General features: G+C 45.0%; 1 protein-coding gene across 2 annotated transcripts in view; it reads left to right on the top strand.

Moving 5' to 3' along the window:
* The window catches only part of ATP6V1C1 (ATPase H+ transporting V1 subunit C1), a 63,446-nt gene that overhangs the window by 24,886 nt on the left and 13,168 nt on the right, over positions 1-25,392 (top strand). For both annotated transcript variants that reach the window (XM_083186948.1, XM_083186947.1), the window contains exons 2-6: positions 12,471-12,639; positions 14,510-14,577; positions 19,033-19,118; positions 21,756-21,850; positions 23,109-23,200. In XM_083186948.1, the coding sequence (XP_083043074.1) occupies positions 12,508-12,639; positions 14,510-14,577; positions 19,033-19,118; positions 21,756-21,850; positions 23,109-23,200 (473 nt within the window). In that variant the 5' untranslated portion in view covers positions 12,471-12,507. The remainder of the gene's footprint in view (positions 1-12,470; positions 12,640-14,509; positions 14,578-19,032; positions 19,119-21,755; positions 21,851-23,108; positions 23,201-25,392) is intronic.

The raw sequence follows: 25,392 nt of genomic DNA, 5'->3' as shown, positions 1-25,392 counted from the left end.
TGCAGCGTGAGTGTCCTGATTTTAAAAGTGCAATTGCCGCGAGGTATGCCCTAAATGTAATGATGGTAAAACTGGATGCACACTCGGCTAACAAAACAGATGATTTATCTGAAAGGCAGTTAGTACATACGCTCTCTCTACTAAATTGACTAAAGCTTCTGAAATGAAGAGGTGAAGTTGCCCATAGAAACCAATGGAGACATTGATGATCATTTTGTAGGATACAATAGAGAAGTGTTAGACATAGTCTGATTGGTTGCTATGGGAAACATCACATCTCTTCATTGTTTAGACATTTTAGTAAATTTACCTCCTGTTTCTCATATTCCTGTCTCTATCATTTTCCTGGTTAACTTTCTCTTCTGCCCATCTTGGGCCTTCTCTGGCGGGTGGCTTGCTGGAGATGGGTGTAGGTGTCAGGCAGCCAGTGAGAGCTGTGTACTTAAGCTACATGGACACTTGACCTGTTATATAGGGGATACGGTCATTGGGTCTACAGCAAGTTGGTCAACATGGGTCAAAGTTGACATGGGATTAGGTCGACAGTCAAAAGGTCGACATGGGGTTTTTCACAGTTTTTTTAGCCAAAATGTGTCGACAGGCGGTATTTCATGCCCTACCATCCACTAGGGCATGGTGGGAGAATAAAATGGTGTGCTGAGCACAGCGAGGCACCGTGCCCAAAGCATTGCGAACAAAGCGAGCGATGCGGTGCACTGGAAACTGTATCCATGTCGACTGTGACAACATTCGGGTAAAAAACAGCGAAAAACCCCATGTTGACATTTTGACTGTCGACCTACACACTGTCGACCAAATGCTTGTGTCGACCTATCGATCTAAATCCATGTCGACCTTGTCTTATGGCGACATAGAACCATGTCAACATTTCCCCATGTCGACCTAGTGACTGTCGACCAACTTACTGTAGACCTAACGGTCCCAACCCTTATATATTAATCCTCTGTATTGAGCACATACAGTGGGGCAAAAAAGTATTTGGACAGCCAATGATTGTGCAAGTTGAACCACTAAAAAAAGATGAGAGGTCTGTAATTTCTATCATAGGTATACTTCAACTGTGAGAGGCAGAATGTGGAACAAAAAACAGGAAATCAAATTGTGTGAGTTTTAAACAAGTTATTCGTATATTCTTGCGGAAAATAAATATTTGGACAATCAAAAAGTTATACTCAATACTTTGTATTATAATCTCGGTTGGCAATTACAGAGGTCAAACGTTTCCTGTAGTTCTTGACCAGGTTTGCATACACTGTAGCAGGTATTTTTGCCTACTCTTCCCTGCAGATCTTCTCTACTGAAATGAATCTACTGCTGTAAGGACTGTGCGTAGGTATCTTTTATGGCTGTTTGCATATGTGATTAGTATTACCAATGGTTTTTACCTTTTGTGCGTTCTGTAAATGTGAAACCACCAGCCCTATTCATGGAGGCTGGCAGTCACATGTCCCAACGTTGTCATCACTCAGCCTCCCCCTAATGACACAGTGGGATACGTTTATTCACTCATGACCGGAAGCAGCCTGGCCTCTTTCTCCTCTTCTCCTTATTGTGATTGCTACACTGGTAAAGGGAAGTAGCTCTTGGAGTTTAAGAAGTGGACATTATATTATATGCCAAGTAAATCTGACACACTATCTGAATTCTACAACATTCACTATTACACTGCATGATATATTATGTAGTGCACTGGTCATTTATTAATAGAAGTTATGGGGTCAATCCTATTCTATACATAATTTCTAAGCTAGCAACGACACCTGAACCTGCACCCTTCGCGAACTGCCCGACTTTACACCGAATTCTTCGGAGCTCTATGGGGCAGAGAGAATTCGGTTTGTGCGAATTTGGGCTGCCGTAAAGTGTGACCACTGCCAAGATGACTCACACCTGTGAGATCATTGTGGACAATAGTCTCCTGCTTGTCCTGGAGAGAATGTGTAATCTAAGGGCACATTCACAGGTGGATGCCAATTCAATTCGGTTGCAATTGACCCCTGTTTTTAAGATCTGTGCATGCACAGGTTCCGCACTGCACATGTGCAGATCAAGTCCTGTGTTGCTGACCACAGTGCGGCTGCATACATCAGCTGATTGACAGTCTGCAGCTGTTTGGGTGTAAAGAGTCATGCCAAAGTCGGTGGTTGCTGAAATATAGATCAGACTGTGCTAGAAGCACTACAGCTGAGAGTTACACCCCGAGCAGGAAAGAGGAACTTTACAGGTATTGAAAGGGGCAGGGTGCTAGAATTAACACTAATATGTGGTTAAATATAACTTTATACCCTTTAACACTGAGGTTCTTGCTTGGTTGACACAGGTTACAGCTGGGTGGACACAGGTTGCAGTTCAGGTCCTTGAAAAATGACCCGGATCGAGTCCCCCAATTCAACCTGGCTAGTTAGCAGGACTGAACACAGGAGCGATTTAGGTTACCTGGCAAGCAGAACAAAGTCTTGTGTCCTCTATTTACAGCAACAAGAGATCTAGGGGGGAGTAAGGCTTGTTTGTAAGTGCTGGGCTTGCCCCCAAGAGTAGGGAACAGAAGAAATGTCATGAGACCACATCCCCTCCCTGGGCAACCACACCACCGTCCCAGCCGGCAGCCTGTCTGTAGTTAATTCTAGCGTGAACACCAACGTTGTGTTGAAAAGCCAGGCTTTTGGGTACCCAAACTTCTATTTGGACACTGCACCCAATACTGCATGGGTTTAGATGCTTTGTATGTTTAAATCCAGTGTAAATGGGTGATACACAATAAGTAATGTTCGCCCATGGCATTTGCAGAACAACTGAATATTGAGGGTCTGGCACCCATTGTTTGGATGCATTTAAAAACAATTGAATCCCCCCCCATCAAAAAAAATGTCAGTGTATGAATAAAGATGCCCTATAATTGCTTGGTGTTTGCAGAAGCAGCCAGGATTTCACTTGTATAGGAAACAAATGATCACTTTGTACCAAAAAGGTTTCAGTAATTCGACTTGTGCGTTATCATAGCTGTTTGCAGCTTCAAGCATTCAGCTTAGGGGGGTTGTTCAGACCTGATGGCAGCCCTGCGAATTGTCAATGCGGCCGCATGGATTGTAGCATGCATGCGTGAGGCCACTCCCAATCGTTGGCTGTACGCAAGTTGATTGACATGGTGTTTATGGGTGTCACCCCCACCATTTTCTGGAAATGGAAAAACCCAGGCATTTCAGTGATGGTGTGTGACGTCCGATCCAACCTCAATCACCCTGTTTCTATCGCACATGAAGAGTAGGCTCTCGGTAACGCACAGGCTAAGAAAAACATGCCATGTTGAGTGAGTTGTGAATGGATTTGCAGCTGGTCGGCGATATTCCACCATCTGTCGATAGCCGGATCGGGGAATCAGAAACGTTACACGATTAAAAATCTTGATTTCCTGATTCTGACCAAAAATGGTAGCGATCGGTGATTTTTAAAATTAAGAATTTTCTTGATCTTCAATTATTGATGGCCACTGAATCGGAAAAATTGATTCCTGATGTACGGGGCCTAAAGGCATCTATACACTGTTCCCCTTTGGGCCCGATTTCACCTGATGCTGGCGGATAAGGCAGAGAAATCGGATGTGTTTGACATCCCATTCGTTCCAATGTGTGGTCCCATGTGCATCAGACTGGGGTCGCAGGTCAGACTTGCTGTACGACCGACCTCTGACCCCAACCAATCATAAGCCATAATAGCACATTTTCTATCGCTTTGGTACTATTACACTGTATATATTTGTGTCTGTTTCATGCCCCTTTCCCACTGCAGCCTTAAAACGGTATATTGCCGATTTTTGAGGGCAAAATACCGTTTAAGGCTGCAGTGGGAAAGCGCCAGAGTTGAAATACCGTTTAAAGTTAAACGATATTTCAACCCGTTTTCAAAGCAGTGTTTTAAACGGTAGTCTACCGTTTAAGAGGCAATGGGAATGCATCTTAAATGGTATTCTTAATGTAAACAGGCTACAATTCAAGCGATTGGTTGTTGCCTGTGTTGTGACAATCCCCACAACCCTGAAAAGCCCATTAAAGTCACAGGCACTCATTTGTGCTGTAAAAACGTTTTGAAGAGCTAAAACGTTTTACCTGCAATGGGAATGGTACTTAAATGGCATTTAAAACTGTAATCTGCTGCAGTGGGAATGCTAAATACCGTTTAAGATTACCTGTAACTTAAAACGGGTCTGCAGTGGGAAAGCAGCATCAGAGTGTGGTATACTTGTTGGTGTAAATACCTGCATTTTTGGTTCGGTGTACTTTCTGTACTGCAGGTGCTACCTCTGATGTAGGTTCTACAAGCTGTACTAAAAGAGTACAGTGCCTACAGGCATTTTGGCTACTCTGTGTGTTTTGTTATACTTGTCCCATTATTGTTTATTGCCTGGCAGGCACACAATTCAACGCTGCAACGTCTTAACCAACTGATGTTATTTTGCCACATGTGCCTGTGATTACAGTTCCCTTTAATTCTTCCCGAATCACTAGAGCAATTCTTTGCAGGTACATAATTTGTAAATAGAAGACTAAATAATAATGGGTTATAACAATACACCATTGTAAAGGTGCGTACACACGTACAAATTTTTCTGTCTGATCTATCTGGTGGGAACAAAAACCTGGAATGTATGGGAGCAAATGACAATCAAAACATTGTTCCCAAATGCTTGAAAACAGACAGTGATCAGTTAGACAAATTGTTTAAATCATCTGATATAACATATTTATCAAAGCATTTTTTTTTCTGTTTTCCTGCATTTGGGTGGACATTTTTGATTGTCAGTTGCTCCCATACATTTCCAGGTTTTTGTTCCCACCAGATAGATCAGACAGAAAATCTGTACGTGTGTACGCACCTTATGACAGTTATTGCCGCTGTAGATGGATCTGAGCAGTGATGTTAAACAGTCTGACTTCTGAGTAAAGGTATTTATTGTGAATTGCTCATGATCAGGGCTTGTTGTCATGCATCTAAAGCACTGGTTCCCAACCCTGGTCCTCAAGTACCCCCCAACAGTGCACGTTTTCCAGGTTACCCAGCAGGTGCACTCATTATTCAGACACATTCTAAACGATCCACAGGTGGAGCTAATTATGTCACTTGTGATTCTGTGTGGAGACATGGAAAACGTGCACTGCTGGGGGTACTTGAGGACCAGGGTTGGGAACCACTGATTAAAGTATGAAATTAATGGTATACGGTCAACAGCACTAAAGCTGTGTACACACACTTCGATTTGCATTAGATCCGATGTTAGATTTGATTTTCTATTAGAGCTGGCATTAGATCTTCCCATTCAATTTGGCATTAGATCTGTACTTTTGCATCAGATATCGATTTCGACATCAAATCGAATGCAGATCGTAAGTGTCCTAAAAACCATTCGATCTGGATTCGATTTTGCTTCTATAAACAAGAATCGAAAACAGGGAAAAATCAAAGCATGTGTACACAGCTTAAAGCCCTGTACACATGCATCGAATTTTCCCGATTTTCTTCTATAAGCCGAATCGAATCCTAAACTAAATCAAATGGTTTTTGTGTCACTTTTGATCTACATTCGATGCGCGCTCCCGTTTTCACAAAATCAAACAGAAAACCTACTGTGCAGCCAAGGAAATATAGAATTCGATCTAGTAAATCGAATGTGTACAATGTACCATGAATGGATATCGAATTCGATAGCTAATGCAAATGGAAAGATTTAATGGAAAGATCTAATGGAAAATCTAATCTAACATCGAATCAAAAACAAATCGATGTGCGTGTACAGGGCTTAAGGTTGACATGCATTGGATTGACCACTAAAGGTTGACATGGGGTTAGGCCGATACATGCATAAGGTCGACATGGCCAAGGACGAAAGTCAAAATGTCAACATGGGATTTTTCACTCTTTTGTTGGGTGGGAGCCGATGGGCGGTATTTCATGTCCTACCATCCTCTAGAGCAGCGGTGGCCAACCCGCGGCTGTAAACTGCGGCTCCAGCCTCCCGTCTGCAAAGCAGGGTTTTGAATTTGGCGCCAATTCGGCTGCCAAATTCAAAACGCCGCATCGGCGGCCAATAGGAAACGACCGCAGCGAGCCATCAGCGCTCGTCGCGCCGTTTCCGCCCTGCCCCCCGGCGTCTGACATCAGACACCAGCGGGAGGGCGAAAAGTCTTCTCCACGCCGGCAGAGCGCAGGAGCGCTTCTGAAGACGCGAGAAGCCGCCGGAGGATGGCGCAGAAGACGGCGGCGGGGAGAAGAGTTCCGGCGCCGCTGAAGAGGCCAGAAGACGCCGGGATCAAGACAGAAGATCTCCGGCGCCTTCTGCAAGAAAAAAGAAGATGGCTCCCGGAGAGGCCAGCGGGGGTGGGAAGCAAAAGAGCTGACGAAGCTCCCCCCAGCGGCCTCTCCCAACACCAGGTAGGGGCCTTTGGCCTCCTACCCTCCATCCACCCTAGACCACCGGGTGTCGGGCACTAGGCCCGTGGGCAAATTCAGGCCCTTCTGGCCTGTGTGCGCATTAGTCGGGCCCTCTTGGCCCGTGGCTCATTTATTTGTTGGGCCCTCCTGGCCCTCTAGGTGGGCCCTTTAGTTAGGAAGCTGGGCCCTCCAGCATAGGTGTTGCACTGTGTGAAATGCCCCCCCCTCCAATTGTTAACGCCACCCCACGATCAACGTCAACCTGAAGCGTGCCCACTAGGGGCAGCGGTACGCGTCCTCCGACCTTTTCATACCCCTACTATCCACTAGGGCGTGGAGTGAGAATAGAATAGTGTGGCGAGCGGACGCGGACACCTGTGAAGCCCGCAAGGGGATGTGGATACCTGTGAAGGTATCCGCGTCCCCTCGCGGGGCTCGCTGCGCTCGCCACGCTTCGGGCTCGGTGGCTCGCTGCGCTCGCCACACTATTCTATTCTCACTCCACGCCCTAGTGGATAGTAGGGGTATGAAAAGGTCGGAGGACGCGTACCGCCGCCCCTCGCGGGCTCGCCACGCTTCTGGTTGACGTTGATCGTGGAGTGGCGTTAACAATTGGGGGGGGGGGGGGGGGGGACATTTAACATTGTTCCCTATGTAAAATCGCGGTAATCGCGTCGTCGCATCGCATGTCATTATAATGGCATCGCGATGTACATGCGATGCCCGCGATGGGCGCCCAGATAGGAAACAAGTACCGTTTTTACTGATATCCTTATGTTTGCAGGGGTGACCTGTGGTCAGTGTAAATGGTGCCAACCCTAAAAAAAAAAAAACACCTAATTTTATTCCATGAATGCCCTTCTTTACACGCCTCCCATGAAGTCCCTTCTTTACACGCCTCCCATGAAGTCCCTTCTTTACACGCCTCCCATGAAGTCCCTTCTTTACACGCCTCCCATGAAGTCCCTTCTTTACACGCCTCCCATGAATGCCCTTCTTTCCACGCATCCCATGAATGCCCTTCTTTACACGCCTCCCATGAAGTCCCTTCTTCGGCTTTTTCCATTGGGATGACGAGGTCTTTATAGACTTAAACCTTTTGTGTTGTACAGCCCATAGACATGACGGCCGCACACCACTCTAGATAGATAGTTCTAGCTCTACTGAGTGGCCGCTGATTGCTCAGTCCTTCTGCCCCTTGGCACTCTACGCAAAGAGTAATAGGCCCACGTTTCCCAGCTGTGCAGATTGGGAATAGGGTGAGTGAAATGCAGCTCTAATTCTTTGGTTCTGGTTGATTGATCTACATTGTCTAGAGCAGGGATGAGGAACCTTCGGCCCTCCAGCTGCTGCTGAACTACAAATCCCAGAATGCTTTGTTACAGTTTTAGCATGGCCAAATAGCAAAACCATATCAGTGGTTGCTGGGATGTGCAGTTCAGCAGCAGCTGGAGGGCCAAAGGTTCCCCATCCCTGCTCTAGATAGACAGTCAATAGGTCTACCCCAAAAGTCGACATGCAATAGGATGAGAGGGTCAAAAGGTCGATATGAAAAAGGTTGACAGGGTCAAAAGGTCTACATGAAAAATGTAGACACATGACAAGGTCGACATGAATTTTTCACGATTTCAAATTTTTCTTTAAACCGGCTTGTTCTTACTTCATATCCATGTCGGCTTAGAGGGAGAACATAATATTGTGCCGAGCCCAAAGCCTGGCGGGTGATCAAGCCATGCGAGGGTACGCGCTACACTAATTGGGGGTCCAAGTTAACGGTTTTCGATGTTGATAACAAAAAATTTGAAAATATAATGTTGACCTTTTTAATGTATTGATCTTCTGACCCAATGTATGTCGACTTTTTGGGGTCAAGCCATTGACTGTATATAGACACTGTCCATCTTATAATCCACACTACTAATTCTTGCGCTCTTGCATTTCTGAATACGATGTGGGAACGAAACGCTTCCAATAATTATGTAGAATTATAAAGGAACAATCTGTCATTACAATTATTACATATTAAATACTCCAAATGTCTGACTTGCTGTCATTTAAACCTTAATTCCCAGATACACGCTGGTGTATTAAGATGACCAGACCAATTATTTCTAATTAAATGCACAGCACAGTGCGCTCTGTTCTAGATGTTGTTATCCGGAGACAGAAGAGAGGGGGTGGCTGCCAGAATGGGAGACCTCATACTAGAAGAATTTTTTGGAAAAACTTTTTTTTTTATTGAAGTATCAGAACCAATACAAATATACCAATTCAATTCTTAACAATAAGTTAGTAAACATTGCTTATACAACAGCTTATGGCAGCATCAATAACAATTATATCATCATCATCGTCGTAATAATCATGGTGGAATCAAAACCATTATCCTCCTCCTGTGTCCCTGGTTGCATATGCATTCCGGGTGCCGGACGGGATCCCGACAGTCATTTACCCTAAGTCGGGATCCCGACTGTTAAAACACCAACTGACGGGTACCCGAGGGCCACCGGCTATTCTCCCTCGTGGGGGTCCACGACCCCCATAGAAGGAGAATAGAATAGGTGGCGAGCGCAGCGAGCCCACAAGGGGCTTTGTTGCGCTCGCCATGCTGTCTGACTAGGCCAGTCGGGATCCCGACATTCGGCTTAAAAAAGAAAATTAGAGAAGGATGCATTAAAATTAAGAAGATAGTTTAAGAAGACAGTTGTTTTTCTGAGGAATTTCTGCATGTTTGATGTCACATGACTACCTTCCCAATCAAAAAAAAAAATACAGTTGCATCCAAGATGGCCAACTTCAAGATGGCCACCGTACTGGTGACATACCCTAAAAACTGTTACCCCACTCCTTTATCATGTGTGTAGACACTGTATTAATAGTTACTCAAGTCCTCTTCTAAGTGTGTTTTGAATACTTAAGGGACCTGTGTGTGTGTACTGTATGTATGTATTTATATTGTGGGTATATAATGCATTTTAGCTTTATAGTATCTTGGTTGCTGTGTTAGATGGGTGGTGCTTCTGTTACATCTATCTAAGACGGTTGCACGTGGTAGACAGGCTTGCTTTCCTGCTGTACAGAAAGGCTTTGTATGAATTGGTGCATTTGTGTCCCAAGAGGCTACCTGTCATACACTAGTAAGGACAATAAGCAACACCTGGCCAAATGTAACATCCTCTGAGTTCTGTGGCAGTGCAGGATGCCGACTGAACTGAGTTTTTTTTAAAGGGGCAATCCATTAACTAGGCAAAACCATGCCTTCTAAACGATTGCCCCTTTAAAAAAACTCAGTTCAGTCGGCATCCTGCACTGCCACAGAACTCAGAGGATGTTACATTTGGCCAGGTGTTGCTTATTGTCCTTACTAGTGTATGACAGGTAGCCTCTTGGGACACAAATGCACCAATTCATACAAAGCCTTTCTGTACAGCAGGAAAGCAAGCCTGTCTACCACGTGCAACCGTCTTAGATAGATGTAACAGAAGCTCCACCCATCTGAGAGTTTTACCACCATCTTGCATTGCCACACTCAGAGGCTATTAAATTTGGACAATGAAGTTGTGCATTTCAGAAATCCTAATTGTGTTCTTCAGGGGAAAACAGAAACCCTTGTGTGGTTGTTGCAAATGTAGCCTGATAGGAGGGAAAGATTTCCTTTTCTTACCCCAAAATACTATCTGGATAAATTCCTCAGGTCAGTTCCGTCATGGCCACTAATTGTAGCCACATATATCATTTCCCATACGAACGGCTTTAAACTCCGTTAGTGAATTTTCCATCACTGCATCATGTGGTAAGGAATTGCATGGGGAAATAACATATCTTTCATTCCCAGTTTATGATCCAGTGTCCTCTCATGATCCTTCGCCCAATTAGGTAGACTGTAATGCATGTATATTTATACATACTCAGCTATAGGGTATCTTATACCCTGGTGGCTGTATGCCAATCGCGTTCTTATTCACAGTAACAAGGTACATTTAATCAATTAAACCTTTATTTAATGACATATCACTGGGTGTTTTATACTTCTTTATTTATTAACAATGACTTACTGTATATAGCACAGCATATTCTGTTGTGCTTTATAACTGGAAACAAGAGTGATAAAACAAAACTGGGGAATAACAGACTGTCATAGAGGTAGGAGGGCCCTGCTCACAATCTCTAGGGAAATAGGCATGGTTACAAAAGGGACCTTTGTTATCTATTGCAAAATGGTCTACTATATCATACAGGTTCTTAGTGAGCTGTATTATATGGTCACCCAGCAATGTTGGCCAGGGCTCAGGAGGATGGGAAAGTGAAGTAAGAGAAAATAAGTGAGGATATGTTTGGACTGTACAGTATTGATACGATTGGATAGGAACGGTCTACGAATGTTATGTGGGTGATTTTTTTTTTTTTTTAATTAGGGAATGTTTGGAGACTGGAGCATTAATTGTGTGTGGCCGTGCATTCCACATAGTTGAACTGTACAAATATTCACCCGTTTGAGTGCACAAATGGGGCTTTTAACTCTGCGCACATTAGTTTGGTCCGGTCAGTTATATAATTGTATGTTTATTATTTTCAGATTGTATATTTCTTTTAAATGAGTTGTTGATGGAAAGGAGCTTTGCTTTGTATCCCGTGCTCGTGTGTGTGTGCTCGCGCGTTCTCTGCTGTCCGGCTGTTTATCATCTCGTCTCATGTATCTCTTAAAAACATTTTAATTGGTTAATTGACATTGACCCAAGCAGAATTACGTTCTAAGCAAAAACATTTCTGTTTTGAAATGTTAAGACTCAGAGATTCCACCCTTTCCGAGGAAAACATTTTGTAAGTAGGTCTCCTTTTAGTTTTATCTATTTGTTATTTCTGTGTACATTAGTATTATGGAAGGGGATTTTCTACCTTTTCTTGGTTTATTTAACACCTCAGTGTTATTTATCATTAACATTTATGTAGTGTCCACATGTTAAGTTGCACTTTATAATTTAGCAGGGTCTTGCTCCTTACTTTTGCTGGAGCTGGTGACAGCCGCAGGGTTAGGGGCCTATGACATTCACGAGCATGTCCGATGGCTTTCAATTGGGCTAGTTGTGTGATTTTATCAGGGTTCCATGTGAAATTGTTTGTAATGAGAGGCAGGGATGAAACCTCCAAATGCTAACTACACACAAAGCGATTTCTGAGCAGATATCTAAATTGGCCCCTGTATGCGGTATTTGGACTACCTGTAAACGGTACTTACTCTACAATAAAACTATTTATCAGCAGCATATAAATGTGAGGCAATTGGGGGGGTTTCCTTATTTTTTTTTTATCAAGAATAACGAACCAGCTAGTGGGAATCTGAGACCCATAATATTCCCAAGAAGTCATTTAATAAAGGTAATTTGGTGGAAGTAGGAACAAGGGAGCCAAGTAGCTTGGTAAATTAGGATGCAGAGGAAAGATGGGTCCAATGGGAGTCCCAAATTAGCGGTACTGTCACATTTCTTTGTGGAGGAAGCTACAATCTAAACAGATGAAGTTGTGCGGCTTTCCACAATGAAACGCATCCGACATGCAGCTTTGGGACCAATCTTGAATGGACACTGATTTTGGATACGTATACTAGCTAGTGTTCATTCTAGCACCCGCCAACTTTGAAAACCCATGCAGTTCCTGTTCCCTGCCTGGGATGTCGCTGTCTGCTGTAGTGCTTATAGCACAGTGTGGTTTGTATATCAGCACTGATATGTAAACCAGACCTGTGCTAGAAACACCACAGCAGGGAACAGGAACTGCATGGGTTTTAAAAGATGGCGGGTGCTAGAATGAACACTACTAGCTATAATATCTGTAGCAGAATCTAAATCTGAACCCCCACCTAGTGTTACATTTCCTGTGCAGCACTACTTCTACTGTCCAGGTCTGAATGCTGCCTCCAGTCTCTGAATGAAACAAAGATGATGCTGGAGGAGCGGATATACCCTGTACTTGAGAAAAGCGCGTTTGTTGTAATTGTGAAATTTCTCATACGTTTTGTGTTATTATAGTGACCATCGGCTTGTGACCTGCACGTAACCAGCAATCATGACTGAGTTCTGGTTGATTTCGGCTCCCGGGGAGAAAACCTGCCAGCAGACCTGGGAGAAACTGATGGCAGCCACCACCAAGCACAACAATCTCTCCGTCAACTCCAAGTTTAACATACCCGACCTAAAGGTAAACGGGCTGTTTCTTTTTAGTTTTGTTTGTTTTGCAGATGAGGGTGCCATGTGCTGGGGTGGACAAGTGCACGTTGATACATCAGCCAAATCACACACCTGTAAAGGTCCTTGGTATAAAAATATGATTCCTTCTCTCAAAGATAAAAGGACTTCAGGCGATATACAAGCTTATCGCCCAGTATCCCATTTTCATCTGTTCCCAGCGATGGCCGCTGATGAAAACGTTACTCTCCCAGGTCCTGCGACCAACCACCATTGCAGGACAGGTTGCGGGACCACGCAAGGTTGTCATTTAGCTTCTGTCCACCAGGCAGGAGTCTGGGGCACACAAAGATCCCATTTATAACGTCTCCTGTGCTTTTATCACAGTATGGGGGAAATTTACTAAGATGTGTATTCTACTTCACATGTGATGTTGTATGGGCAACCAATCAGATCCTGTCTACTATCTTCTAGAGGGTGCTAAATAAATAAGTAGATTCTGATTGGTTGCCCACAGCAACAGAACATGTGAAGTAGAAGACACGTCTTAGTAAATTTCCCCCTATATGTCGTATATCTGTGCATTGCCATTACACATTATTGTACTATAATGAAACCTGTAGCTACTGTCTCTATCCTAAACAAAAAGATGAAATGGTTCTGAATATCAGATGTCAGATGTTTCTCTGCCTTCAGCTTCCTGCTTTACATGGTCACAAAACTCCTAATTGACCTCTAATCTCCTAGTTTGCTGACAAGTCTGCAGTCCAGATGCACTGGTAACGGAAGCAGAACGCTGTCCGGACTCCATTTCTAACTAACCCATCTCTCTCTTTCCATGACCACGCCATTTCCTCCGTGTCTTCTTCGTGCTTTCCTCCCCGGTTTCTTTTTTTTTCTTCACCCACCTGTCTCATTTCTTCACTCTGTCACATTTTTACATACTGTGCCTGTCTCATTTCTAAATTACTACCGTCTGCCTCTCCCAGTACTTCTCGTTTTCTATAATCGCCTAAGAATCTTACCATAGTCAAGGTTCAGGTGTAGTATGTACTTGACATGGGCTTAGGCAAGCTGCTCTCCAGCAACTGTGGAATCTCAGCACTGGTCAGAAGAACAATGCTGAGATCTCGAGTAGATCGGGGTGTGGTGTATGCTTGGGAGGCTTAGACTGCCAGGTCTTCTAACCGCCGGCATCCCAAGCGATGGGATCCCAATACCATCCTGGCAATGCATATTGGAACTCCCCCCCACCCCCCCTTTTCCAATTATATGGTCTCACACTTATGCTGGGCAGTGGTCTGTGGATCAGCAGCTGCAGGCTCTCTTGTGGTGAAGGCGATGCTCTGCTTTTAGCCTCTATATGTACTTCCCAGCCCCGAGGGCTCTGTCGTGGGATCTCCCTGCGCAGCATTACGAGGGTTCTGCAGTGACTCCACAAGGGAAAGAGCTTACTACAGCTAGCTGTGTAACTAACCTTGGGCTTAGAGCTGGAGGAGGCGGCACTGGCACCTGCAGGTGGTGCATTGGACTGGGGCCTGCTTTTCTGGCTTTCTCCAGTTTTACTGTGGTGTATGTATATATGTGTGTGTAATGTGCAAGGTGATAATGCACCAGCCAATCAGCTTCTAACTGTCAATTTACATATTGGAGCTGATTGGCTGGAACATTGTCACTTTGCACATATTCTTTAAGGGGATAGATACCACTTCTTAGAGACAGGACAGTTGCTGTTGCTCTCGGTAACAGGGATTTCCAGCGTTTCATTGATCATCCAACAGCACAATATAGTGCAATGAAAAGTGATATATAGTTTATATGTTCCATGTCATAAGTGACCTAAATTGACACAACTCTCTTTCCGCACGTTTGATTCCTTCCAGGTTGGGACCCTCGATGTGCTGGTCGGCTTGTCTGATGAATTGGCCAAACTGGATGCATTTGTCGAAGGGTAAATGATGTTTAATGACTTGCATATATACGTATTTTAGTATTTGCAACACCTTTAGGTACAATAATGTATCAATAATGATATTTGCTTTATGACCTAGTTGCTTGCTACATGTTCCGCACATTCTTGCAGCATTTATCCTTGTATCGCCATCATTGGGTGGGATGTAATGAACTGAAGGCAAAACCATTGCTTGCAAATGATTGCCCCTTTTTATAAAACGTCGGGGTACATTCCGCACTGCTGCTGAACTCGGGGATCATTGCAACCTGACCATTGTTTCTGAGTGTATTTAAATTTGTGTCAAACTTTATATATTAAAGCAGCGGTTCCCAAAATATGTTAAATATCTGTACCCTAGAGTATCAGAATTTTCCCACGGCACCCCTGAGGTGACGGCCGGCAGATGTCAGCAGCCCGTCCACTTCCCGTACAGACAGCAGAACTGTGTCTCAGATCTGCGAGCACTGTAGAAATAATTCAATGGTCGTCGACCTGCAAATTATTTCTGCCCTGCATGAACTCTGAAAAATGGGTGTGGTTGGTCGACCTAAAGATGGTCGACAGTCATTAGGTTGACACCACTGGGTCGACAGGGGTCTAGGTTGACATGGGATAAGATCGACATGGACTAGGTCGACAGTTAAAAGGTGGTTTTTCACTGGGCTTTTTTTTACCCAAATGTCAACACAGTCGACATGGACACAGGTTAAAGTCCACCACGCTCGGACCACTATTTTATTCTCCCACCACTAGTGGATGGTAGGGCATGAAATACCATCTGTCGGCTCAAATAACAGTGGAAAACCCCATGTTGACTGTTGACCTAATGCCTGTGTCGACCTAAGGACCTGTCGACCTAATGACTGTCGACCTTATGACTGTCGACCAACCGGCCGTGTCTCCTGCTCCAGGCACTCAAATAGAAATAGGCCCAGCATCATGACATTGTGGTGATGATTGACTGCTTAGCTGACCCCAGTATTGGCCATAAATAGTAAGTATTAAAACCCAGCAATTTGACCCCGGGTTAGAAGAAGGGTCAAACTCTCTGTGAAATGCGCTGGGTCCCTGGTCCGGCCTAATTTAGTGATGTGAAAGGGGTATTAGGGAGGTATTGGGGCTGATAGTGTGGGGCTGATAGTGTAGGGCGTGTGTAAGGCCCCATGGCACTGGCCACACCCACACAGTAATGTTCACAGCTCCTCCCCTTCTCACAATAGGCCCTTGATCTTTTCAGGTTCCAGCCCTTGTAATCCTGGTCAGGCCAAAGGTTTAAACAAAATCTGCAGGTACAGACGATAAACGTGCTCAAATAACCTGTAATCAGACATAGCGCAGAACTATACCTGGCCTGCACATTCCTCTCTGCTGCAAACAATCAGGCAAATAACATTATGAAAATAAGCGCTCAGCGGAGAACGCCTTGACATCCAGCATAAAGAGGCCCTTTAAACCTTACACGTTTTGTTAGGAATAATTGTGAGACGCGTTTCTGACAATACATCTAATAATCTAAAACAAGAACCTAGCAATTGACTGTGAAGTAATGAATTCCTGCTTGTGTGCATGAAACCTACTGTTTCAGCCTCTGCAGCCTGCATTTTATTTTAATCGATTCACCATTCATGTCGGCTTGATTGCAGTTTGTGATCTGAATGGTAGATGACCTATTCACAAATGACTGGAATCTCCGCCCCAGCTGCTGAACACAAACTGCTTACATAGAAAATGTTCTGCTGATTGCACAGCTGCCGGCGCCAAGTCACAATATTCTCCTCTTACTTCAGTATACGCAGTTTGTGCCAGGCTGTAAAAATACACAATGACCCGTGTCACCCCCAAGCCGTGGCAAAGCGTTGCCAGAAATAGCATATTCCGTGGGTTTTGGGTGCCTTATTAATACAAGTACACTGTATGCATGTTTTTTATTGATTAATTTGCCCTGAATACCACATGCTGCTATATGTACAGATGGACTATTCATTTTATTGCTGCCGGACTGTATCTAAAGGTGGCCATACATCAGAAAGATCGATCTTAAGATCGATTGCGCTCATGATTGTGTACAATTTCCCTTGAAATCCCCGGCAGTCCTTGGTGGTTTTTGGACACACAATCTACACACAATCCATCATACAATCAGTCATACAATCCATCTGCTGTATGATTGTGTATGCAAGATGTGCACACAATCTGCATACAATCCATCATACAATCAGTCATACAATCCATCTGATGATTGATTGTATGATTTGTGTACACAAGATGTGCACACAATCTGCATACAATCCATCTTACAATCAATTGAGATTGTATGATTGGGTACAATATCTTTCTGATGTATGGCCACCTTAAGGGTGGGGGGAATGCAGCACCAGCAGTGGGTAAAAGGAGAAGCGCTCCGTCAGATCACATTGGCTTTTACGTGGCTATTCTTTTCATTAGCCGATATTGCCATCAAATTGAGTAGGGCGCCTGGATGAGATACAAACTGTTATCCGCCAGTGTAAGGGGTAGTGTGTTATAAAATCAGTCTGTGATCCCTCTGGGTGGTGCTCACAATCCAGCCAATGGGACACCTACCCTTCTTGTATTGTATTGCCAGTAGATCCTGAAATATGTTATTATCAGATGAAGAGCATAAGACGCATCCGCAGATTATTCTCTAGAGCAGTGGTTCTCAACCTTGGTCCTCTGACCCCAGCACTGCATGTTTTCCAGGTCACCCGGCAGGTGCACAGGTGCACTCATTAATCACTGACACAGGTGGAGCTAATTATTTCACCTGTGATTCTGTGAGGAGACCTGGAAAACGTGAACTGTTGGGGGGTCCTGAGGACCAAGGTTGAGAACCACTGCTCTAGAGGGAAACTTTGTGAACTGAAATAAGTCAGTTTGTCCTCTCTAATAAGGGCTATGGGTCATAGGGTCGACCTGGGCTTATGAAAAGGTCAACAATGGGAAGGTTGACAGACAAAGGGCCATATGTAATGCGACCGGTAAGGGGGTTAAACGGCAAGGATAGCCGAAAACAAGCACCTATCGCCGTTTAACCCCCACGCTGGCCGCTCACCGTATTCAATGTTCCGGAGGAACCCTCGCTATCAGAGGACAGCGAGGATTCCCCCAAACAGCGAGGCTCGTAAAAAAAACAGCAGGTGGGTCAGTTGAATACTGACCTGCGAGCTGTGATCTAATAACAATATAATTGATCACTGCTCTGTGATTGGTCTGGGCATCATGTAGGTCTAAAGGCCCCCATACACTAGCCGATTTTGGTCAGATTTCAGCCAGATCAGTCGGATCTGGCCAAAATCGGACCAAAATCGGCTAGTTTTGATGTCCCCTCAGATCCGATGCGCGGTCCCGTGCGCATCGGATCTGCGTCGGGTGGTCGGACCTGCTGCACGTCCGACCACCCGACTTGGGACCTAGTGGGGCGGCGCGGCGGTGGAGGGAGCAGGGGGGGCTGGGGACACGTCTGTGTCCCCCGCTGCTGGGGACGCTGCGGGGGACATCGTCTGAGCGGCGAGAAGGTAGAGGGAGCAGGGGGGGCTGGAGACGCTGCGGGGGACACAGGCTGCATAGAGCCGGGCAGGGGAAGCCGGCCGGGAGCTGTCAGTAATGAATACAAAAAAAAGCCCATACAATGAATGGGCAGCCTGTGATTGGCTGAGCGCTCTCTCAGCCAGTCAGCAATTGGCTGAGAGAGCGCTCAGCAGCCAATCACAGGCTGCCCATTCATTGTATGGGCTTTTTTTTTTTATTCATTACTGACAGCTCCCGGCCGGCTTCCCCTGCCCGGCTCTATGCAGCCTGTGTCCCCCGCAGCGTCTCCAGCCCCCCCTGCTCCCTCTACCTTCTCGCCGCTCAGACGATGTCCCCCGCAGCGTCCCCAGCAGCGGGGGACACAGACGTGTCCCCCGCAGCGTCTCCAGCCCCCCCTGCTCCCTCTACCTTCTCGCCGCTCAGACGATGTTCCCCGCAGCGGGGGACACAGACGTGTCCCCCGCAGCGTCCCCAGCCCCCCTGCTCCCACCAGCTCCCACCTCTTAGCGCCCCCCCCCCCCTGCTCCCCGGGTTTTTTACATGTGATAAATCGAGACGATTTATCACATGTAAAAAATGGCACATCAAGTGCCAATCTAATCAAGCTCCCCCGGGGAGCAGCCGGGGAAGCTCAGGGGGAAGTCGGGGGCGACTTGTCCTAAGGACAAGTCGCCCTAGTGTATGGGGGCCTTAACACAACTGGGAAATGTTTGACGTGCAAACGGCTATACTCGCATGTTGTATGTATGAAATGTTGTGTTCGTTAAAGATTTAAGTATTTACCATATCTGCAATCCCTTATCTGTGCAATACACCCAAATAACACCTGCAGTAATACAGATGGCACTAAATGACGGACGAGTTACACCTGTATACTTATACATATCTGTCCTCGTCTCACAGAACGGTGAAGAAAGTGGCGCAGTACATGGCTGACGTGCTGGAGGACAGCAGGGATAAGGTGCAGGAGAACCTACTGGCCAGTGGAGGTATTACACTGTTGAGTCCGATTTATCTAACTTTGTCAAATGTCAGCTATCAGCCCCACTACATGTTACATATTCTGTGTAACCGCTGCTGCTACCGACCACAATGCATAGTTATTGTTTGTATATGTAATGATGGAAGGGGGATTCATTTTCCCTGTGCACAGCAGGCTTCCTGTATTTGTTTTGGATCATTCTGTCTGAATGACTTACAACAGAACTATATCATGTTTGCTCAGATTATGGATTTTTTTCTGAACAAAATTTATCTTGCAACTTTTTGTATGTTGAAAGTACAGTTGTGTAGACCACAGGTTCTCAAACTCCGTCCTCAGGACCCCACACAGTGCATGTTTTGCAGGTCTCCTCACAGATTCACAAGTGAAAAAATTAGCTCCACCTGTGGCTCTTTTTAAAATGTGTCAGTGAGTAATGAGTGCACCTGCCGGGTGACCTGGAAAACGTGAACTGTGTGGGGTCCTGAGGACCGAGTTTGAGAACCCCTGGTATAGACTAATATGTCAGCATGGGACCTTTATACAGATTGCTTGGGTTATCTTGCTAAGGGATTGTATTACCTGAAAGCTACCAGTTACACTAAATATTATAGGATGATACTTTAATTCTAGGTTTATTTATTAACAGTTTCTTATATAGCGCATACGTATTATGCAGCACTTTACAGAGAATATTGGAACATTCACATCAGTCCCTGCCCCAGTGGAGCTTACAATCTATATTCCCTACCACATGTAAACACACACACACACACACACACACACACTCTAGGGTTAATTATGTTAGGAGCCAAAATTAACCCTAGAATGTCTGTGTTATGTTTGGATTGTGGGGAAAAAAACGGAGTACCTGGAGGAAACCTACGCAAGCCAACTCCGCACAGATAGAGCCACGGTGGGAATCTAACCCATGACCTCAGTGCTGTGAGGCAGTAATGCTAACCACTACACCATCCGTACTGCCCCACTAGGGTGCTCTACTTTCACCATTGGTTACTTTACTTTTAGGTTACGCTAGCTATAACTGGGGGCTGCTCTTGTTTTCACTTAGGGTTACTCTACTAATCACTTACCTCATTACCTTTCCCTCGAGGTTACTCTACTTATCACTTACCTCATTACCTTTTCCTCAAGGTTACTCTACTCCTCACTTACCTCATTACCTTTCCCTCTGGGTTACTCTACTCATCACTTACCTCATTACCTTGCACTCAGGGTTACTCTACTCATCACTTACCTCATTACTTTGCCCTCAAGGTTACTCTACTCACTTACCTCATTACCTTTCCCTAGGAGTTACTCTACTCATCACTTACCTCATTACCTTTCCCTAGGAGTTACTCTACTCATCACTTACCTCATTACCTTTCCCTCGGGGTTACTCTACTTATTTCTTACCTCATTACCTCACCCTCAGGGTTACTCTACTCATCACTTACCTCATTGCCTTTCCCTCGGAGTTACTCTACTTATTTCTTACCTCATTACCTTTCCCTCGGGTTACTCTACTCATCACTTACCTCATTACCTTGCACTCATGGTTACTCTACTCATCACTTACCTCATTACCTTTCCCTCAGGGTTACTCTACTCATCACTTACCTTATTACCTTTCCCTAGGAGTTACTCTACTCATCACTTACCTCATTACCTTTCCCTAGGAGTTACTCTACTCATCACTTACCTCATTACCTTTCCCTAGGAGTTACTCTACTCATCACTTACCTCACTACCTTTCCCTCGGAGTTACTCTACTCATCACTTACCTCACTACCTTTCCCTCGGAGTTACTCTACTCATCACTTACCTCATTACCTTTCCCTAGGAGTTACTCTACTCATCACTTACCTCATTACCTTTCCCTAGGAGTTACTCTACTCATCACTTACCTCCTTACCTTTCCCTAGGAGTTACTCTACTCATCACTTACCTCATTACCTTTCCCTAGGAGTTACTCTACTCATCACTTACCTCATTACCTTTCCCTCGGGGTTACTCTACTCATCACTTACCTCATTACCTTTCCCTAGGAGTTACTCGACTCATCACTTACCTCATTACATTACCCTCGGGGTTACTCTACTTATTTCTTACCTCATTACCTTTCCCTCAGGGTTACTCTACTCATCACTTACCTCATTACATTACCCTCGGGGTTACTCTACTTCTGCCTTACCTCATTACCCTACTTTGCCTTGTGCTGTAGATTATTTAGCTAGTTAATAACTGGATTTTTAATGTAGCTAGAACTCTGCATTACTCATCTTATCATGGAGTGTTTATTACCTATAACTGGAGTTTTCTTTACCTTTTGGATATGGTTACTTTGCTTACTACTGCTGCCTCTTGTTTGAAGAACTGTTCAATACAGTTATAACAGATGTTGTTGTTTTTTAATTTATTTTTGTAATATGTTTATGACCTAGTCATAGTCTCTCCATAATGAAAGCTTCTCGGTGCAGGGAAACCAGCACTGCCTATGAGAGAGAAGCTTTTTCTTCCTATTAGCATTAATATAATCCTGTCTCTTTCCTGCCTCGGACATAAAATAGGAAGGCTTACTATTCCGTGACCTGTATTGTGTGTGCGGTGTCTCTCACCACTCTCTGTTCCCCTGTTTTAGTGGACTTGGTCACGTACATCACAAGGTTCCAGTGGGACATGGCGAAGTACCCAATTAAGCAGTCCTTGAAGAACATTTCTGAAATAATTGCTAAAGTAAGAGACATGTCTAAATACTGTCATTTTCTGGATTAAAGGAGGCTCTAGCCCGGGGTGAGGAAAAATACTGTAATGGAAAAGTAAAACATTTCAGTTTGGGTCTATTTATGTCTCCTGTATTTATGTCATGTTTCATGAGAGCAATCAGTTGACAATTAGTCAAGTGCTGCACTTTTCCTGTCCAACAGTATGGGCTATTGTACAGAGCAGTCACATGGTGTATCCAGAAATAGCTTCCCATATATAACTCGTACATAAAGGCTGCATGTTACACTATGTATGTGGTCTCCATATCTATAATAGTTCTGTATATCACACGGATCACAAATCATTTGGTTAGTTCCTGGACCACTTAGCCGTGGCACCCCTGCAAGAGCCCTGCTGCACCCCAGGGTGTCACTGTACCTAGTTTGGCAACAACTGCCGTGTATCCATTACTCTGTAGTCATACTTTTAATACATTTTTAAATGTATTATTTAAAGCTATAAGGGGGTGGAATTAGTAGTTACCAGTGTCAGTCCTTCCCTGCATCCTATTGGGATATGTAACTGCACTAATCCCGCATCATGGTTATACAGAAAGGGAGTCGGAGAGACCATTACTTTGGTAGTGGCCTAGAAAGACCACCTTCATCATTATTAATGGCTTCAGAACAAAGGACATGTAATCAAAGGATTTATTGTTATTATTTATTATCAGTTATTTGTATAATGCATACATATTCCGCAGCGCTGTACAGAGAATATTTGAACATTCACATCAGTCCCTGCCCCAGTGGAGCTTACAATCTATATTCCCTACCACATGTACAGGCACACAACGAATATTCTAGGGTTAATTTTATTGGGAGCCAGTTAACCTACCAATATGTTTTTGGATTGTGGGAGGAAACTGGAGTACCTGGAGGAAACCCATGCAAGTACGGGGAGAATATACAAACTCCACATAGTTAGGGCCATGGTGGGAATCGAACCCATGACCTCAAAATTGTGAGGCAGTAATGCTAACCATTCACTCAATTCATTCAAGATCACAGGTTATTACAGAACCTGCTATACTGTATATGGGGGGGGGTTTGGAGACAGTGGAGTGATTATTCCCCCGGCTAAGCCACACTGCTCAAGTCCACTGTGACCGAAATCGCAGCTGCACATGATACTGCCTGCACCTCTGAATCGGGCCCATAGTCTGAGCTGTTCATTCCGACCCCCTGTTTCTGAGACTTTGTGTGACCGTTGCCTTTCCTCTTCATAGGGTGTTACACAGATTGACAATGATCTGAAAGCCAGAGCATCTGCCTACAACAATCTGAAAGGAAATCTTCAAAATCTGGAAAGAAAAAACGCGTAAGTCCTGAGATAGTAATGACCTATATCTGTGCAGGACTAGATACTAGACAAGAAAGTAAAATATCACGCTCAGAAGGACCCTTCTAAATTATATCTGTTACTATGTCGTCTATGGTCTACACGCAACAATGGGCACTCCCATGCATTTTTTAATAACTTTTCTTTTGTGTGAACAGTTCAGCTGAGGGAGGAACTCGTTAACGAGGGCTGCAGCATGTCCTCCGCTCTCTCCCCGCCAGCATTGGCAAGTGTATATGCATTTGCCAGTGCTGGCTTCCCGCTGCCATCAATGTCGCCTGGTACACATATTGGCTAGTGTGTGCCCAGATTAATTCTATCCCTCGGACCCTGACTGTCTGGCCGATAGGGCCGCGTTTCTGCTCTACGGCGGCTTAGCTTGAGTTATTTCATAGGCTTATTTTTAGTGGAATGAATCCCATGTAGAAATATTGGCGATATAGCGGGAACCATAGAAATGGATGAATTAGCAGCTATTCTCAGAAAAAAAGACCTGTACGTCCATGGAAGACAACCGTAGTGGATGATCAATAGAGCCTCAATAGAAAGACAAGATTAGACTTCGCCATTTAAATAAAAAAAAAGCCAGCCCAGTTCTACAACCATAGTCTTTGGACTGAAGGTTCCCGTACATGATGTGATGCCCACCGTGCATTTTGAACTACAGCTGTAGCCCCTGTCATCTTTGGCCGAGGCTTGCCAGAGCCTCCCCTCTGGCGAACGTCGGCGGACAGGGCGGACTGAACTGGGACGCACGTGCGTCGTACACTCGTCCCAATCCTCCGTCAGCGGGGCAGTGGCATCCTGCCCGCCTCTACTTCATGGTGACGGGCAGGGTTAGGGGGGGGGGGGGGGTGTCAGGGCGGCGAGGTGAGGGGGACCGGCGGCGGGGGAGGCAGCAGGGACCCGGGGGAAAGCTCCGTTGCCATGGGGCGCGTAAGCTTCTCATGTGCGCGCGCCCCTGTGGCGGGAGCCGTCGGCTGGTGGGGCTGGCGAAAGTATCGCCAGCCCCTGCAAAGTTTAGGCTGTAGATCGCATCGCATTTAGCGGCAGATTTATTAAACTCGGTAAAGTGATAGTGTGGCTGGTACTTTATCACCAGCCAATCAGCTCCTATCTGTGAAGTTACAGGCTTGGTTTGAAAAATGACAGGTAGGAGCTGATTGGCCGATGATAAAGACCAGACACGTTATCACTTTACCGGGCTTAATAAATCTACCCCTGAGTTCAAAACTCATGCGATGTGCTAAAGCTGCGGGTGTTGTGAACTAGATGTGATCTAGTTCAAAAAGTGTGTGCAGCATATACACTTTTTGTGCTTTGCTATGTGCAATGCACGGGAGCGCGCATCGCCTCGCAAAGCAGGATCACTCCATGTATGGGCACCTTTTAGATCAACCTGTACAAGAATGATGGGCATAAACATACATGGAGAAGGCTTGGAATGACTCCTGATCGGAAGCATTGCACAATAGATACAATATGATAGCATGTTCCTTATGGCTTCCAATGGTACAGGGTCACTAGTGTTGACTGACGATGTGACGATGAGAAACTGGCGGATGAATGCTGCGTATAGGAATATACAGTCTGCTCAGAGTCCCACAAATTCAGCAGATGATTTAGGAGCCGTTTCCCAGTACAGATGGACAATAACCTAAAATCTGCCACGGAAGCAACCCAGAAGGAGATCTTTTATGGCAGAATCTTCTGCAATGTCCGAGTCAATCACTTGATCTCAGTTTGACCGAGCGTGCATTTAAAATGCTAAAGGCAAAAAGACCCGCGCACAGACAGCAACTGTTAACATCTACATCTCTGTGTAGCCCTCAACATCCTATTTAATGAGTGCATCTTCCCAAGTGTTTGAAGTGTAAAAGGTAGGAAAGGTTGTTGTTTTTGCGGATAACATTAAAAATGATGAATTCCATTTATTTAACAAGAGATCTGCGACACCTTACATAGGGTTTTTGTAACCCATACTATAGTCCATAAACGAGAAGCACAGGTTCTCAAACTCTGTCCTCCGCTCCACCTGTGGCTCTTTTAAAATGTGTGAGTCCGTAATCAGTGCACCTGTCGGGTGACCTCGAAAACGTGTACTGTGTGGGGTCCTTAGGGCTGGACTACATTTTTCAAGACTTGGATATAGTGGCAGGCAATCTGCTTCT

This window comes from Crinia signifera, chromosome 5 (genome assembly GCF_055691185.1).
Source record: "Crinia signifera chromosome 5, ASM5569118v1, whole genome shotgun sequence".
In the NCBI taxonomy this organism is placed as follows: domain Eukaryota; kingdom Metazoa; phylum Chordata; class Amphibia; order Anura; family Myobatrachidae; genus Crinia; species Crinia signifera.
Note: the sequence above shows the minus strand (reverse complement) of the source record. Positions and strands in the feature narration are given on the sequence as shown.